Source organism: Martes martes (assembly GCF_963455335.1).
Source record: "Martes martes genome assembly, chromosome: 3".
Classification (NCBI taxonomy): domain Eukaryota; kingdom Metazoa; phylum Chordata; class Mammalia; order Carnivora; family Mustelidae; genus Martes; species Martes martes.
This window is the reverse complement of record NC_137890.1, coordinates 160,836,361-160,855,203: the sequence shown is the minus strand read 5'-3', so window position 1 is coordinate 160,855,203 and position 18,843 is coordinate 160,836,361. Positions and strand designations below refer to the sequence as shown.

The 18,843-nt window shown below is 48.6% G+C and overlaps 1 protein-coding gene across 2 annotated transcripts in view; it reads left to right on the top strand.

Moving 5' to 3' along the window:
• The window catches only part of RHBDD1 (rhomboid domain containing 1), a 124,922-nt gene extending 106,079 nt beyond the window's left edge, over positions 1-18,843 (top strand). For both annotated transcript variants that reach the window (XM_080799137.1, XM_080799138.1), the window contains exon 7: positions 17,392-18,843. In XM_080799137.1, coding sequence (XP_080655263.1) covers positions 17,392-17,486 — 95 coding nt within the window. In that variant the 3' untranslated portion in view covers positions 17,487-18,843. The remainder of the gene's footprint in view (positions 1-17,391) is intronic.

The window sequence follows — 18,843 nt, the reverse complement described above, 5'->3', positions numbered from 1 at the left end:
AGCTGAAGGCAGAACTTAACCAACTGAGCCACCCAGGCTCTTGATGAGAGGGGGTGGTTTGGTGCAGAACAGGAAGTCTGCTTGGATGCAAAGATACTGTCCAATGTTGTGTAGTGCAAAAGGGTATGGAAATGGGTATATTTCTATACAAACAAGGAACCCTTGAAAATCTGTTGGGCTTGGACTTTTCGATGATGATCTAAACAGTCTCCTTAGGTATTGCCTTTTACTGGCACATTAAAAGTTGTGATGCTTATAGAAACTACATATGATTTAGAGAATAGTTGAAAAGAGATCATACACCTAAGCCAAGTTCCGCCATTGCTGACAGGAAGCGAGAGCCGAGCAGGTCCCCCTGGGGGCTCTGCTGAGTGCATCTGGCTGTAGGAGTAAGCTGACTGAAGCCGGGGCGCTGTGTTCCATCTCTAGGTCTGAGCAATGGAGAAAATACGAGAGCAGTCACACTAGTGGGCTTAGTTTAAAATAGTCAACCTTTCTGTCTCCACTGGCATGGCCGACCTGACTGGTTACAAGTCTCCTGATATTTTGTTTGGAGACTAAATGCAGTGTGGATTGGAACAACGATGAAACCTCCCAAGTCTTTGGCAGGAGGGATGCTGTGAAGGTGTGACAGGAGTGTCCCTTCAGAGCCAGCCCAAACACAGCTTCCAAGCCGGGCCCATGGGGGCAGCCTGTACCCGCCGCTCATCCTGGGTCTCAGACATTAAAACCACCCCCCACCACCACCCTCCACCCAGAAACACCATTCGACAAGAGAAACAAGGACGCCAAGTCACTGACTTCCTGACTCCAGCCAGTGTGGCAAGTAGCAGCAGCAAGGGAGCACCATGTCCTCAGACAGCGACTATTAGGAATCACTAAAATGTGTGAGCCTGACCCACGCCCACCCCACCCCAGCCTCCCTGCCCCACCGCTGTCTCCCATTCTTTGATCGTGGCTTCCTCACTGATGCAGAATGTGCTCAGGCTGAGTGCCACCTCCACTGAAGCTCTTCTAGAATATTCTTCTCCCTGAAAGGAAGTGAAAAGAAACCAGTCTGAGGTCATAGATCAGGTTCTTGTCTCACTTTCGGGGGAAGGGGAGAAAAGAGGATCAGGAGCAGTTGCCTGGTACCTCGGTGTTGCTTGTTACAGGAACCACAGCTCCGGAACTCCAAGCAGCCAGCTGAGGGGTGTCCGGAGCGTGGACTTCCGGCCTGGGGCAGGCAGGCCACGGCAGTAAGCCTCATTGACCCCAGTGCTGTTCTTGTCATTTTGTTTCCACCTGGCTGTTTTGTGTATAGAATTTGCAGCTCCGTTCATTCTGTCCCCCTCCCCCGGCCCCCCGCTGCTGCCCTTTAAAGAGCCATTATCTTCTTCTAAGGGGCCCCAAACCAACAGAGCCCTGGCAGGAGGCCTCACATTTGGGTTCCTACAAACTGGACTCGGAAAACAAGCCACTGCTCTCCTCAGGCCCCGGTCCTTGGGGAAAGGGCACTTTTGTGGTCATTTGGGTCTGAGCCTTTGTTTTCAGAATGAGGCTGAGGCCCAGTGAGGCAAAGGGACCATCACGAGAACTTGTGTCTCCGGTTTCTCAGTTTGGACTTCTGTCCGCCCTTCAGCTTGGGCCCCCTCCGTTTCAGTTTGCATTCAGTAGGGCCTCGCCTGTAGGACTGCCTCCTCTTTTTCTCTGTAAACATTCGTATGAAGTGTATTTGCTTTTCAGCCTTGCCTGCCCTCCTTGGTCCAGAATAGCCAGCTGGAATTCATGAGAATATTGTGTCTTCAGATGTTTATAATCCGAAAGAATCCCTTATGGTTTTGTTTCTGTTGTTGTTGTTTTTTGTTTTTAAATAATAAAACTACTTGGATGTTGGTATTTTATGTTGGAAAGGTGAGCCAAGTTCACAGTGCAGCAATTACAATGCAATGCATTATGTATAATTTGTAGTGGGCCCCCCGGGAGCGATGGTAAACCGTGAAACGCCGTCCCCGCCCCACAGCATAATTAGCAGGATCAAACGCTGTGCAGGGAAAAGCACAATAGTTGTAGGCCGAGGTCAATAAAAGTAAGGAAAAGTTCTGATAAAAGCAGTACACCCCAAATTAGATAAAGAGCAGCCCCTATATCAGGCTGCAGATATGTCACAAGCCTTCCCTGCTAATTGAAGAAACCTTTTGAGGTTTAACAGCTCATAAATTTGCACTGGGAATGCCCTATTGTTCTGAGGTTATAAGTCTTGTCTTTGAAATTTAACAGTTGTACTTTTTTATATTGCATTCCTCCAAGAGTACCATTGTAAACATGAAGGGTTTGCATTTTAACATAAATTTGAACAATGTGGTTTTAAAAGGGTTCACCACATCAAAGGGAGGCTGTTTGGGCATGTTTTATAAAATTTTTTTTTCTATAGTATTTAAAGCTACAAATGACTCATAGAAGTATGTTCCATTTATATCAGTCATGTTGGTATAGTGTCCTCATCGGGGCTTTTTACTGTCATTTTCCCTAATGTAAGAGTGTCTGAAAACATGTCTAGGTCTTTTGCCAAGTCAATTGCCCTTAATCTACTATCTTCAGACCCATAGAAACAATTCTGGAAATGTGGTTCTACTTGACCTAAATTGCAATGAATTCTATGCCTTTTCATGGTCATCTTTTTTTTTTTCTTAACTCAAAATATCCAGTGTATCAACTTGGAATTTCTTCTTTCTTCATGTACCAATTATGGCCCCTCCCGTGCCCTCATAGCCTCCTGTTTAAAAAAAAACAAAAAACAAAAACACCAATTTTTTGCTGAGCCGCTGATCGAAGTGAAGAAAGTTCCATGTTAAAGGGAGAGCTGTGGGTGCTGGTTTCCAGAGCAGCCTGGTGGTGTACAGAGAACACTGAGCTTAGATCCAACCCCTGGATTAGATCTAACCAACCCCAGCCGCATTATTTGCCGGCTCTGAGACCTCAGGAATCACACACCTCCTGGAGTCACAGTTTGGCCATCTATAAAACGAGGACATCTACCCATCCCTCCTGCCCTCTCTCTCATTCACGCATCCGTTCGTTCATTTATTCACTCCTGGAGGGAGAATGTGAACACAGCCCCTCACTCCTCTTACCCTGCAGAGCTCACAGCCCAGTGAGGACACACTTTACCAAAATAATGAGTCTTGTCAAATTACTAATGGCAGCCTCGTGGGCTTTGAAGAAAGGGGACGAGATCCAGGGAGAGCGAGGGCAGAGGACCCTTGCTGAGAGTTCGGGGGAATGCAGGCCCTTTCCTAAGGATCCAGTGTTTGAGCTGATTGCTGGAGAAGGGATAAGTGGTGAGTGGGAGGTGACAGAAGGCAGGCGTCCTGGGCTGGTTACAAATTTTGATGTTTATGCTGAAATAAAAGGAAGCCCTTGGCAGGTAGAGAATGAACTTGACAAGGTGCATGTTTTCCAAAAGCTCTCCCACAACTGTGTGGGGAATCACCGGTCGGAAGACCAGAGAGAATGTGGGGGGATCATTTAGGGGCTCAGAAGCCAGTCCAGGTTCACAAAACAGGTGGCTCAGGTGGGGGTTGGTGATGGGGCAGTTGGGGGAAATGGATGAGTTCCAGAAATGTTCAGCTTAAAATGCCAGGATTTGGTGATGTGTCCCAGAGGGGCAGGTGAGGAAGAGGGAAGTGTCCAGGACGACCAGGGTCTGGGTGGTGTGACTCACTGGTTGTAGGGTGGGGACATTCCCGGGATGCGGCAGCCTGGAAGGGGGTAAATAGTAAATAGTAAAATAATAGGTACCCCTTACCCATGAGTGTTTGGGGCCAGGCACTGACCTCCTTTGATTTTGTTCATTTCGGAGCACATCTGTGCTGCCCAGATAAGAAAAACAAGGGTCAGGGAAGAGAGTAACTTGTCCGAGAACACAGAACAGGGACCAGAGGTGGTATCCAAACCCAAGTTTGTCTGGTTCCAGAAGTCGCTCTTTCCTACTGTCCCCTGCCAGAGCCAGATAGCAGAAGGGCACTTTTGTAAACCACCGACGTCCACTCCAGGTGTGACAAGGGAGCTGTGGGTTATGCAGGATGAAATGCCTGGAAGAGAAAACAATCATAACGTACCCCTCCCTGTTCTGAAAACCCGGGTTTTTCAGAGGGACTGGACGCATCTGACATAGAATGCCCTACCCACACTTGATCGCATCTTCAGAGCTTCCTTCTTGAAGACAGAGACGGGCCTCCCAGGAGGAGCTTGTACTCCGGCCGTAGCACACATGGAGATCCTTCCAAAGGGGTCTCAGAAAGCAACATAATCCCTCCCTTTGTCGAAATCATCCGTTTTCCAAGAGAAGCCAAAGTTTAGACTCCGATCTCGGCACTTCAGATTCCAAAAATTTAGTCCCGAGGTCTCCCTTAATGTTGGTAAAGTAAGTTTTATTTTACTAGAAATCATTAACAGACCTGTAAGAATAGGTGACTGTTTGTGGTTACTGATTATCTCTCCAGAGCAGAGGCGGTTTTAGAAACCTTTCTGCGCTGTCCTGGGTCAGTTTGAGGCCCCCTCAGGGGTGTGAGAACAGTCTGAGAAAGCCCCCAGGCCTCCCCGAGGCTGGGAGGGGAGGGCTTGTGTGTGAGAGACATTCCTGTCACGGGGTGTGTGTGTGTGTGTCTGTGTGTGCATGTGCCCACATACCCGTGCCCGCGCAGAAGCAGGAGCATGTGCGCATACACACACATGCACGCGCTCACGCGCACACACACACACTAAGGGGGCACAAGATCAGAATGGCTGGTGAGTGGCTGTGAGTTAAGCAGACCTAAAAAAACGCACAAGAAGTGGCAGGTAGGCGCAGGGTTGGGCTAAATACCATCGGCTACGGAAGCGAGCGTGTTTTTAAAACGACCATCATACTTGTGGGATAGTCGTCACATGCCAGAAATCCACGAGTGGCACAGCTCAAGGTGGAGAGTTTCTTAGCTCTCGGGGCGCAGAGAGCAAGGCTCCTGCTGGCTTGTTTATTTACTCCCGAGGCCTCTCTGCGCCGCTCATCTCCCAGGGCTGATCTGCTAGGAATGGCTCAGAGGTTGTGCTGTCCCCCCCTTTCCCTGGTATGGACGCCTCGCCAGAGGGGCCCACCCCGGGTTTTGGGCCACCACCGTCACCACTCAGAATTCACAGCTATCGTATTTTTGACAAGGGTGTCTTATCCTTTCCTTTATTCCCACCTCCTCTCTCTCTTGCCTTTCTTTTTTTTTTTTTTTTTTTTTTTCTTTAAACCATCTGGGCACGGTGCTCACGTTGTTTTATCTGCTTGTGGCGGGGTGCAGAGCTTATTTCCCGGAGAGGCCCTCCGCCTGCCCCCACCGGCCTGCACCCCGTGGACACTAGCTGTGGCCTGCTCGGCCGTGGGGTTTCTCCGAGCACTCTGTCTTCCCTTCCTCCTGCCTGTGAGAGGAGGCTGCAGGCAGCAGCGTTCAGCCTCCCTGAGAGCTCGGAACCGCAGTGTTCCCCTTGGCCATCAACAATGTCAGGGACAGTTTCCTAGGTCAGGGATTGTTTTTCAGTTCTATGTTGATATCAGTATCTCTGGACATGCGGTTATGCACTAATCAGGGCTATGGTATTTGAAAAACAGAAATAATTTGAATTTTTCAAGTGTTTAAGATGCATTTAGCTGGGATGTACGTCATCCATCTCCTATTTCGGCCTGCTTCTGACTCCTGAACATTCTCTAAAGTACGGTGAACCCCAGAGCCCAGGAAAACTTCAGGAATTCCACAGAGGAAACAGTTGGACTGAATTGTGTTCTGAAGCCTAGGCATGTGTAGCCTCCCCTCACCTGTTCCTTATCCATGAACTGGCTTGGTTGCTGGTTAGTGGCCCAGGCCAGGGATCCAGATCCCCAGACCTTGAAATTCCCTACCTGCCACCATTTATCTTCGTGTTGTTCACTGCTCTCTGGCCCCGCTGTTCTGGCGGGGTCATCCTGACCCCCTCTCTGCCCAGTCCATTCTCCAAACATGTGTGATGCACCCGCCATGTACCAGGCATCAGGGACCCAGAGGTGAACCCACTTCATCCCAAGGACGGGGGGAGGGATGCTGGGCCAGTTTCCTCTACTCTGATGTTACGACTCCTAGAATCTCCAGGGCAGTACCATAACGGTATCTGTTCAATTCTTCAGGAAAGCTGGGTTACACGGATATCTTACACATGATGCAGGATTGAGCACAAACAACCCTAGAAACTACCAGTGTCTCTGGCTCATGAAAAATGTGTCCAAAGACCTACTTGTACAAAATCAGTGACCATGCTGGTACCAGTGGTCAAGGCGAAACGACCCTCCAGAATACATTTGTGGCGTGCTTTTGATCCCAAGTTTCTCCAGGTGGGGCCAGCAGCTCACTGTAGATTCTTGAGGGGAAAATGCAGATTCCTGGGCCCCACCACAGACATTGGTGTGGGATTTCCCAAGTTACAACCTAGAACATGCCTCTCAGCTGGCTCCCCCACATCCAGCTTTGGGGCTTCCTATTCTAGATCCAGTGTCTGGATCTAGACATCCTTTGACACACCATGTTTCTTGCAGTCCAGGGTGACAGGGAAGCATTGGGTAGCTGTGGGGCCTGGTATCTGTGGCTGCTGAGCCTAGGAGCCAGCTGTCCCAACCCCTGCGCCTCTCAAGGCCACACAGCCTCATTCCTCCTGACACTGCCCTCATCATCATCCAGGGCAACCTGGCTTGATCCCCAGGTGGTCACTGTCAGCAGAGGTTTCCAACCTAGGTTCCCTTGTCCCTTTCCAAAGTTCTCACACTGGCTCTCCATATTTTCCTTATCCCTTGATTTCTTGGGATGACGTTTATTTGTATTTTCATGCCCAAAGGCTAAACAGTGCTTTTCGGAAGATTGAGGTGTTTTTGAGTGAAATATTGTCTAATTTTAAATGGTCTGTGATTTCAAAAGTCCATGAAATCATTATTGGGGGCCTTTGCTTAAAGAACTGAGATGTGAGCCGACTCTGATTTGGAACTCAAGGCAGAAGGAGTGAGAAAAGAAATGAAATAGGTCTAAATGTCATCCGAAATGCTTCTCTGTACCTCTGTCTGAACAGGGGCTTTGAAAGCCAGAACAAAAAGCAGTAGCGTTGGGGATTTTGTTGTTTCTGAGTGAACCACCACTCCCCAAGCATGGAAGGGGGTGGACTACACAGCTGGCATTTTATCCCTTTGGAGCAGGGAAGCTGCTGGCCCAGGCACTTGTGGACCCACCACCTCAGGCTGGGCCTCAGCCACCAGGAAGTGCATCTCTTCCTCCCTCAGCTGACGGGGGTGGAGGAGGGGCCAGCAGCCCAGAAAGCCAGACCACCAAGTACCAAGCCGCCCACCTCTCAGACCCCCTTCCTGGCCCCTCTGGGGCGGGGCTGGCCAGGACAGCAGCTAAGTGTCTGGGGTCATAGTCTAAGGAATTAAAAACATCCTCCAGGGAGCAGCCATCGATGCTGGAGTTGTTTGCGGATTTCCAGAACTCACAGAATATTCCGTGTATAAGGCCTCGCCCTACACTCTCAGCCACTGCATCAAGCACAGCTAGAAGGAGCCAGAAGACCCTTCCTGACCTCGCTTCCTCCCTCCTGATATTCTGCTGGGGCGGGGCGAGGGGAAGGCGCAGAAGGAAAGAGGACCGGGGGCAGGTAGAAGTGGGGGCTTGGGTGAAAATGTGGACCATAAGCAGAACCGCTTTGATTAGGTTTTAAAATAAATCGTTTCTAGTATCACTGCACCGAAGATTGTCTTATTAGCATAGATTGTATCTGTTTATCTTTTCTGATTTGGAGTTGGAGTGAAACAGATCATTGCAGTAAAGAGCGTTCCAGGGTGCAAGGCATCAAGCGCCGTAGCAAGAGTAGATTCTGAGTTTAGAGCTGGTGAAAAGATCTGTCTCCACATCCACGTCCATACCCACATCTAACCCTCTGAGTGTCCCCTGGCGGTCTCCTCTGCTTTTGAAGAACTCTGATAGGACCTAGAAACTGCTAGATGCTGGTAAGTAGTCCCTGGGTTTCAGACCATCGAGACAATAAACAGCCCCATCATATTCAGGGCGGCAGCTTCTGTAGAGCCCATCTGTTTCAAAATAACCCCAGTTCTGCTTACGATGCGGAATGCTTTGTTGACTGGAATTTGCCCTAGTTTTCATCAGCGGACTCCGTGTCACAGGCCTCTGGGTCCACCTGCTGGCAAGTGTAAAAACTGGAACGAAACCTGGGTTGGAAGAACAAGCTGGAGCTCCGTGGTTCCCCAGAGTCAGGTGCGGGTCAGGATCACCTGGGGTCTCACTGAAAATACGGTGGCCTGGGCTCCACGACAAACCTACGGGATTGGAAACTTTCAGAACAACCGTCGTGGCAACTCGCACACTCATGTCAGCATGAGAGAAGCACAGGAATTCAGGGACCTGGTGCCCGGGGACACCTCGAGGTCCCCACTCCTGCTTCTCCTGTTTTATCCTGGTAACTCTCTGTGGCTTCATTCCCTCAGAACTCATCGAAAAAGTGTAGGAACCTGGCAAACACTACTGAATCAAGTGCTCAAGGTTACATGGCACGTAATTAGTCATGCTGATCATAGAAACCCCGGATATGATCACGGAAGGGGCGCCTCAGCTCTGTGGCCTTCTGCCTCAGACCCATAACCCCACTTCAAAACATCAGACAAACCAAACTGAAGGTCATTTCCACAGGCTTCCTGGCCAGCACTCCTCCAAATCATCAAGGTCATAGGAAGCCAGAAAAGACAGGAGAAGCTGCCACAGACCAGAAGAGGCTAAGAAGACATGGTCGACCAGGTATGCCATTGTACAGAGAAAGGAAATTCGTGGAAAAACTGGTAACATCAAAATGAAGTCTAGAATTTGGTTAATAGTAATGCATCCGTCCCCGGAAATGAGTCCTTAGTCCACGTCGTGGTGTTAGATGTTAACATGTGCGGAATTGAATCGTCTGTATTCTCTCTGTCACTTTCCTGCAAGTCTGAAATTATTCCAAAATAAAAAGTGGACTAAAAGTTCAAATGGCAGAGCCAAGGGGCACCGAAATAGACCAGCTGAGTTGGAGCACAGCGTGGCCAGTTTGTGCCCAGCTGCGGGTAGTCACGGCCAGGCTGGCCAGCGGGGGCGGGCGGGTCCTCCAGCGCAGCGGCCCAGACTGAAGACTGTAGAGGAGGAGGCTGGGGTGGCCTGTCGCACTCTCCCAGCTTAGACCAGCCCACCCGCTGTCTCACTGGGACCCACACAAGTCGTGGAATCTCTGTGCAGAGGGTAAAACGTCTAGTCCAGCACCATGAGGCCCAGACAAGCCCCAAGCCGGGGAGGAGAAGTGACTTGTCCAGGGTCCTAAACCCATGTCTGGTGAGGTGTGTTCTTTTAACATAGCAGTTCTCAGTGATTTGATACACCGCTTGCAGCACAGTCCCTGGGCTGCTCCTTAAAATGCAGCTTCCTGGGTTTCCCGTCTGTCCTTCCTCCTACACCGGCGAGCTTCTGCCCGAGGGATACAAGGCCGCAGGGTCAGAGCTGACCGAGGGCTGAGGAGTCCGGAGACTCGTGCAGACAGCCGTGTGGACCTTCCATGCCTCTGAGGGCTTCCGGAGAGGAGTCCGGCAGAGGGGTGGGCTGGGTGGTTGTGCTCAACAGCTCCCCACACTGTGCGCAGCCCACTGTGTTCCTGCCGTGGGCCGGTGTGGACTGTCCGTCGGAAACGGCAGGACACAAGGCATCGCAGCTGCCCTCCCAAGACCAGTCAGCACGGACCCTGAAGCTTCTGGGAGGGCTGTGGAATCCTCATTTCCCAGAGGGTTGTCCTCCTTCTCCTAGCATTGTCCACACTCGTGGATGTGTGTGCTTGATCAGAACCCCCTTCTCCCTTGCACATGGGAAGTTCTGCTTTCAGTTTCCTTTTTTTTGTTGTTGTAAAGTGTGTTCTCAAATCTGGGTCTCAAGACGAGGCCCATGTTTAGTTTCTGTCATCCCAGCCAGAAACCTAGGGTCCCTAGTATGTACTAGACAAGGAGAATATGGAAGTGAGAGCCAGCCTCTGCCCCCAGGGAGCCCTGTGTCTAGTTTTCCAGGGTTTGCATATATTTGTCCAGCGAATATCCCTAGATGATTTTGAATTGAAAAAAAAAAAAATCAGTCCTAAAGTCCAAGGATATTGTCAGAGATAGTCAACCTCTTCAGTTTCCAAAATCAGCAGATAGGTTGGGTAAACTGAGACCCTTCCAGATTGCTGACCAAACGGCATTTTATTTTAGATCAAGGGAAACTTGAAACATTCCAAAGTGTCATTAAATGTATGTAAAAGGTGTTTGAAAATATTTCTAGTATCATAAAAACCCATCTTGATAAAGTACGAAGGGGGTGATGGAATTTTCAAAGGTCTTAAGAGATTGATTTTAAAAAGAGGCAAGTCTTAGTATTAAAATTCACATTCATTTGTTAAAAAAAAAATTTCATAAGCAATCCAGGTGTCTGTCCACAGATGAATAGATAAAGAAGATGCGGTCTGATATACAGTGGGGCGTTCCTCAGCCATAAAAGAAAGGATGGGGCCCTGCCATTTGCAACCACACAGATGGACCTGGCGGGTGTGATGCTCAGTGAAATAAATCAGAGAACAAGAAATACCATATGATCTTACTTACATGTGGAATCTAAAATATAAAACAAATGAATAAACAGGCAAAAAGCAAAAACAGACCCATAAATACAGAAAACAAATGGGAGGTTGCCAGAGGGAGGGGAGAATGGGATGGGCAAAATGGGTATTGGGACCGGGAGATCCAGACTCCCCCTCCTGGAAGGAGCAGGTCATGGAGAGGAAAGGCACCACCCAGGGCATATAGTCGCTGGTGTCATCCTGGTGTGGTGACAGCTGGGAGCGGCACTGTGGGAAGCCCAGCATCGGGCACAGCATTGCTGAATCGGTGTGTGGTGTGCTTGAAACTAGGCTAACATCTCGTGTCCGCTGGACTCCATTTAAAAAGAAGAGCCTCTTGTCACAGTGATTGCTGATGACAGGTGGACACTCAGCTTCTCCTTCCTCCCCTGCTGCTCCTCCAGCATAGTGAGGGAGAAAGTGCATCAAAAACTATTTCTGCAAGAAGTTATAAACCGTTCTCTGTCTAAAAAAATACTTGCTAGCGAACGACTAAGGCTGCCCTTTAGAGCTGGGCCTGTTGCTGAAACTACGTACCTCATCAGATGAGAGCCTAATCCCAGCTCCCTTCAGATACCCAAGAAAGGCTCCCGTTTGCAGTGAGCCCTACCTGTGGCAGAAGGTAAACTTCAGATCCTGCCTCTAAGTCATGATTAAAGCAATAGTATTGTTTAAGTTTACAGAGTCTGGTTTGGGATTGAGGAAGACAACTCATAGACCTCAAATCTGGAGCAGAGTAGAAAGGGATCCATCCGGGTTTGAGTCTTGACTCAGCCACTGCCTGGCTATGGGGCCTTGGCAAGTTACTTGACCTCTGTCTATAAATAGATGAGGAAGTTCTTACTTGGAGGGGTAAGTAGAATAAAAACCACATATAGCAATATGGATCACAACCGTTAACATTAAATGAAGCCACGCACAAAGCTTGCATATTATATGAATGCATATATGCACAAAAATAGACAAAGGAGTCTACACCGTTGGAAATCAGGATAACGGGCACTGTCGAGTATGGGAGCCGGGACTAGAAGGGTACACTTAGAGGTTTATGAATGCTGGAAGTGTTCTGGGTTTTGATCTGGGTTTTGGTCTCACATGTTTAGTTCATAAAAATTAATCATGCTGTGTGCTTATTTAAAAAGAGGGAGAGTAAGTAGGGTAAGCATGTAGCGGTGGTTCAGATGTTCCTTATCTCCAGAAGTGCCTTTTTCTGTTCTAGAGGTCACACCATACTTTTTTGTCTATATTGCAAGAAACACTGGACCCGACATGGTAGACCCAATATTTTACGTTACTTGAATTGCTAACTGGATTATACTCTTACTTATTTCAAGTTCATTGTAGCCATAAAGATTTCCCAAATTGCCTGGAGATCAGAGAGAAAAGGACAACAGGTAATGTAGCTACTGAGTGGGTCTCCGTTTCTTTCTTTTTTTTTTTTTCCCCAAAGATTTTTTATTTCTTTATTTGACAGAGAGAGGTCACATGTAGGCAGAGAGGCAGGCAGAGAGAGAGGGGAAAGCAGGCTCCCTGCCAAGAAAGGAGCCGGATGCGGAGCTCGATCCCAGGACCCCGGGATCATGACCTGAGCCGAAGGCAGAGGCTTAACCCACTGAGCCACCCAGGCGCCCCATGGGTCTCCGTTTCAAAGCTTCTCATTTTGAGGCTTCAGATACTATTTCAGAACAAAGAAATATCCCCACAGTGGCTGACTTGAATGGTTGAGGAGTCAAAATGGGATTATTTCCTCTCTCAAGTCACTTCTAAATGTTACCTTTCCTGTAAAACATAATGAAGCTTCCGTTTATATGGATTTATGAGGTTTTAGGTGAATTTCAGACTCTTTTTAAAGAGATAGATAGATGAATAGATAGAGGTTATAATCAGTGACTCGAAAAGCAAAGTGGTCTTATGTCCTTAAGTATCTCCCCTTTTCAAAGACTGTCTTGCCAAATTGCTGGGCTTGGAGTTTCTTACAGCCTTTTTGGTCTTTGTCCATAGATGACTTAGCAACCATCCTTTCAGAAGGCATTTTGGAAGCTTTGTAATTTATGGAATTCTAATAAAATAACCTTCTTAAAGGAGAGAATGCGGGTCCCATGCTCTGCCCTCATTGGATAGTAGAAATCCCTGAGAACACTAGTGATTTATTTAGAGGTTTCCTGGTTAAAGAAAAGTGATTGCCTCTTTAGCTTCCTAATATAAGGGAATGATATGCCATCCTGTGACTCACATCAGTATAATTTCACTGAATGGTGTAGAGTGCTGATCAGATCATGGGCAAGATCTGTGAATACCAGCAAATTAAACATCTCTGCTTGCGGGGATGGCGAACAGGAGGAAAAATGGCCATCAACTCATGGTGCTCTTTTTAGCAATTCTTATCTGGGTGAAATTGCTTCTCCTCCCTTAGATGTAAAATGCAGAGGTTACTGCATTATACATAAGGGTAGAGAACTGAAAATTTTTCCATCAAAAACCACGAATCAATAAATTTTATGATCTCACTGCTGGTGCTTATAATTGAGCTAAATTGTCTTAAAATGGACACTGTTCCTCAGGTTCTTTGAAGCATGCTCACTGTTTCTTTGAGTAACATTGGGAACTGACCTCCATTTACAGGGACACGGAGGCAGGGCTCATAAATACTAATATCCTGCATCGAGTTCACCAGAGCAGGGCTGTCTCACCCAGGCCTGTAAATGTTCAGTGCATGATTTAACTCAGCGAGAAAAGGTGGTCTTGGCTCGGCCCGCCAGCTTTCCCAGTGACCACAAGCCTCCTCCGTGTTACAAAAGCTGTGGCACGCTGGAGGTTGTTAATTACCTTTTGTCCGTGTCTGTTTCTTAGAAGGCAAATCTCTGCATTTTGTACGAAATGCTGCCAAGTGGGCGTCAGACATAATTGGGGTCTGTCTTCTGAGCAGTCACTGTTTTTGTCACTTTATTGTGTATCTTCTACTGAGTTAGTTCACAATGCTAATAAGTAGACATCTGACGCATGATTCATGATGATGTTAGAGATGAAAAATGATAACATCCAGCCCTCATCAGGCACTCACCGTATGCTTAGTACTCAGCCACACATTTTATGTGCAACATTTCTCTTCTTGCCTCTTAACAATCCAGGGAGTGACTTCCTCTTTTGTCCCTTTTTATAGATAGGGAAACTGAGACCAAGTGAAGGTAACCAGCTTGCTCCAGGATGTCTAGTTAAAAATAGAGGGGTCGGACTTTAGTCCCGAGCAGTCAGACTGCACCATGGTGGGAAGGACCCTGCAGTCACCTTGCTGGGCAGCCTCCCCTCACACATGAGCCCCCCAGAAGCTGCGAAACAGAGACTTGCTGGTGCACCACACTCTGGTTCCAGGTAGGGCTGGAAGCTTCTCCTGTGCCCTCCCAACACCTTTGCCCTGACATCCCCGGACATCCTGGGGAGTGGACTGCGTCTCCTCCTACCACCCAGCAGAGGCCTGTCTACGTCTTCTCCAAGGACTTAATAAATATAACTGCAGACTGAAACCACTTCTAAGACCCTTTGAGGAATGCCTGCGAAGGATCCTGGGGGCTGCGGAGAGAAGTAATAGATCATGAGACGCAGCCGAAAACTACAGAAACCTAGAAGTGAATTTAAAAGTAGTGGATAGCCGGGGATCGGAAGACAGAGCTTAGTCGAGACTTGAATGGGACTGCAGAGGCCTTGTCCCCAGGGTGGCACTGACTGAAAGCCCAGATGTGACAAATGGTGTCGTTTGTGACTGACATCAAATATGTTACTGTCTCCAAAACAGCACAGATTAATTTACACTTGAGAACTTTCCAAAGAAATTAACCCCTGGGATTAAGGACAGTAGAGTGTTCAGAGCCTGAAATGAAGCAATTAAGGCCTTCTTCAGAGAGTGGGGTGGCTTTGGTGATACCAGAAACACTGAGGTTGAAGGATTTTAAATACCCACATATCAGGCCTGATTATAAATCGGGTGGTGGTGTTGTGGTACTGTTAGAACCAGGACCCTCTGCTGGTCCTGGAAAGCCAGGAAATTAAGGGGACCCATGTGGGAACTTTGTAGTCATGTCTGTGGTAACAGCAGAGTCCTATAGAGTTGATGGGTTTGGGCTGGATCCTCTTCTTTTCTCCTTCCAGATCGCATGAGCTCTGCACATACCCGTCTGGGTTTGGGCAGGAGTGCACAGGCTGGCAGGATGCTAGAGGGGATGACGGTGATGTGGGGTTGTGGGGACAGTGCGTGGGAGCCCCAAGTGCAAGATTTGCTGCCCCATGGGCTGGCTTCATGACCTTATGTGTGTCCCTAATGATCTCTGAGCCTTAGCTCACTCATCTGTAAACTTGGGATCACAAATTGGCAGTGAGAGCTGGCTGACTGACCTACGGCACCTTAAAAGGACTCTGTGAGCCCGAGAGTGATCATTGCTCCTTGATGTGAGCTGTCGGCTTCAGTACGTGGCACTTCCTTCGGCTCAGCCCCGTTCTCCCCGGATGCCCTGTGAGCGAGTCCAGGGTACACATGTGTGGGCCGCTCATTTCGAAAATTGGACCCCACGAGCCTTCAGTCTGCAGCTTTGTGTCCCTCCCTCCATGGGAATGTTCATTCTCGGGCATTCTCTTGTGGACACGGTGACTCCCTTTGGGATTCTGAGCACTCTTGCAGCTTCCATGGGCTCATGGTCGGTGGCCCACACTCAACCCGCCACGTCGAGCCTGCCTCCGACTCTGCCCACAGCTCTCCCTCAAGGCTCCCTGCCAGCCGGAAGCTGGATTTGGAGCTCATCATATACAACAGATTTAAGCAATAACTAATGGTAATTGGATTCATGAGTTTCACTGTAACTTCTTTTTTTTTAAAATATTTATTTATTTTAGAGAACAAGAGCGAGGGGAAGGGCGGGGGGTGGGGGGAGAAAGAAGTAGACGCCCCGCTCGCTAAGCACAGAGCTGGAAGCAGAGCTCGATCTCATGACCCTGAGATCATGACTTGAGCCAAAATCAAGAGTCGGACACTTAACTGACTGAGCAACCCAGGCACCACTTTCTGTAATTTCAAGGCGTTTGCCTCTTTGTATAAAATTCCTTTTCAGATACATACAGCCAAAACTGTATCCAGTTAAACTTCAGTCTTAATAGTATTCATAAACTCCTTACTGTGAACGTCTTACAAGCCCGTTCTATGTTTGAATGTCATCCTTAACGAAGGTTGATGAATCGACGTAGGTTATGCTGTCCCAAAAACCCTTGGAGCAGAGTGTAGCCAGCAGGAGTGAGCATGGGGCCAGGCCTGCCCAGCCCACGTGTGGGTTACTAGGCAGGAATGGCTGCAGTGGGGCGGGGTGGGGGGGGGTACTTCTCCCATGGTCTCAAAAAGAAAGAACCAAACAGGGGTAAGTGTTCGGGAAGAAACAAAATGAAAGAGGAGTTACCTTTTGCCTCCCTTTTGAAAATTTCTCATCATCTGACCACTGAAGTTCTAGTGGTGGACTGAGCAGACTGTTTCGTTTTTTTTTTTTAATCAATTTTTTTTTTATCCATCGTAACCAACATACAACACTGTGTAAACCTAAGGCGTGTATGTGCTGCTTTATTACATTTGTATATTGTGGTATGATTGCCTCAGGGGCGTCAGCCAGCCCTTGTACATGACACACACTTATCAGCTCCTTTTTTGTGTTGAAAACAGTTGATTGAGTCTCCTAGCAACCTCGAAGTTTGTAATACCGTATTCTTGACTATAGTCACGATGTTGTGCATTCGATCTCCAGGTCCTACTTACTTGTGCCCTTCAACAGCAGCTCCCCGACCCCTCCTCCCCTGGCCCCAGGGAGCTGCCATTCCACTCTCTGCTTTCCCAGGCTCAGTTTCTCCGGCTCCACGTGGAGGTGATGTCCTGCATTGTTTGTCTTCCTTTGTGAGAAGGCTGCTTAGTTTCCTGGGCTTTCTCTAACATTTTTTCACCGTAGTGTTTCTTAACAATCATTCTATCCATTCCCATGACCTGGGAACATCTTGGAAAAGGCACCGCTCTTGGAGAATGAACAGAAACCCTTTTCAGGAACGATGTCCATGGTCCTTCATATAATTTTTTGATGTTACGCCTGCATTTTTCCTCCCTGCCCAGTTAATGGTCATTGTGGTAACTGGGCCCCTGTTCTGTGGCCCTGGTGCTCAGTGGCACGTGTGTGTTTCAAGCAGACATGATTCCTTCTGGCTGGGGTGGGCGTCAGGGGCTGCAGGAGGCCGCCGGGCAGAGGGAGAAAGAGGAGGGAGGACCGAAGGCTGATGAAGAAACACCAAACCACATACTTGGTGGGGAAGTTAGGAATAGCAACAAGTTACTTCTGGGCATAAAAAAATAAATAAGCCCTGGGGACCTTGTAGACATGAGATGATGTAAATTACAAAGAATGATGGGGGAAAAAAGTGAGGATTTTTGTCAAGAATCTTTGAAATGAGTGGATTAGATTTGTAGACTGGACCACACTAAAAGTATTTACTTGATGTTGAAATTAAGTATTGACAGCTGAGGTTGAAATATGTTTGTTATATTTCTGCTTTGTGCTAAAATAAAGATGACACCCAAGCCATCAGTCTTTCTTCCCCCTTGAAATCCTTGGAAACAACGCCCTGCAAATGTCAGAAAGATGGATGGGCAGTCTTTGATTTCTCCTTTGTGCTTTCTCCCGACAGGGACCAGCGGGCCAAGCCCCCAGCCCTACGGGTTCCGTCTCTCACCAGAAGAAGAAATGAGAAGGCAGCGGCTTCGCAGATTTGACCACCAGTGAGGAGCCCACTTGCGGGATTACGACCCGTGTGGTTCTTCCCCCGAGACTGCCTCTGCACCGAAGCCCAGGGCAGCCTCCTCTGCCGTGGGCCTCACTCGCCATCCCGGGGCCCCCGCGGGTCTCCACGCACGGCCATGTTGACTTGTCTTGAGAGCAGCCTTCTGGGTACGGCTCCCAGCTGTCCGGGGAGCGGCCCTTCTCCTGGCCCCTGCTCCCCGACAGGCAGAAGGGCGGTTCCACCTCGCAGGGACCCACCTCTACACGCCCCCCCCCCCTCTCTGTTTCTCTCGGGCTGCTTGCGCAATGGTGCCTTGGCCTCGTTTGGTCCCTGAAGACCATGACTTTCACCAGCCTGGAAGATCAGGCTCCCCATCGTGGCCAGCGTGCCCCACGCTCGACCTGGTAGGAAGTGCGAAGCCATCCCTGGGCCTCCTGACACGCTGCCGTGGTGACTCCCCGGGAACAGAGGTGGCCACTGTAAGGGGATGTTGTTCTGGTCACGCCTCGGTTCCTTGTGCCCCTATGCCTGGATGGCATTGACCTCGTCCCCCCTCGGCTCTTACGTGGCTCTGCCTTTACAGAATATTTGGCAGGAAAAGCTTGGGCAAGACCTCAGGTGGGGAACCACCCACACCACTATATGTCAGGTGGCACCAGCATTCTGGGCTTGCAACAGCCCCGCCCACCAGCCGATGACAGGATAGGTTCCCAGAGCTCTGACCTTTGTTATGAAGCAGCAGGAGCTACAGGCAGAGGGAGGCAAAGTTGTCTGCTGGGCTGGTCATGGAGAAGTCCCTCCGGAGGAGGTATTTCTTTCTCCTAAAAAGTGCCTTTTAAATGGCCCCGGTAACAGCCACGTGTCCTGTCCGGGCCCAGGACCACTGCAGCATCAGAGCCCACGGGCCACCCACGTTACTCCTGGTGCTTGTATTCCATGAATAAAAGGACAAAGATACCACTGATGTCTTATTGTCACTGAGATATTTGTGTTTAAAGAGCGTTGGAAGCAGAAAAGGATCCTCCTACTTTCATGTATATGCCTAGCATTTATATATAGTTTTGTGATAACAAAAGTAATATATATGCCTCTATGTGCACAAAGCAAACAAATATGCCCATATGTTAACAGAGGTTATCTTTGGGCTTAGAGCACATAGGATTTTGCTTTCTGGTTTTATTGCAGTCTTTTTCAAATGTGTCTATTTGTGTGTATGTGTACTGCTTTTGGAATCAGGAAGACTGATTTATGTGATAATAAAGCAAGAACTATATAATCGGGAAATACACTTAATAAGTACTATGTCTCCACTGAGAAAATTCACAATATAAAAATACAAATAAATGCACGTGCAGTGTT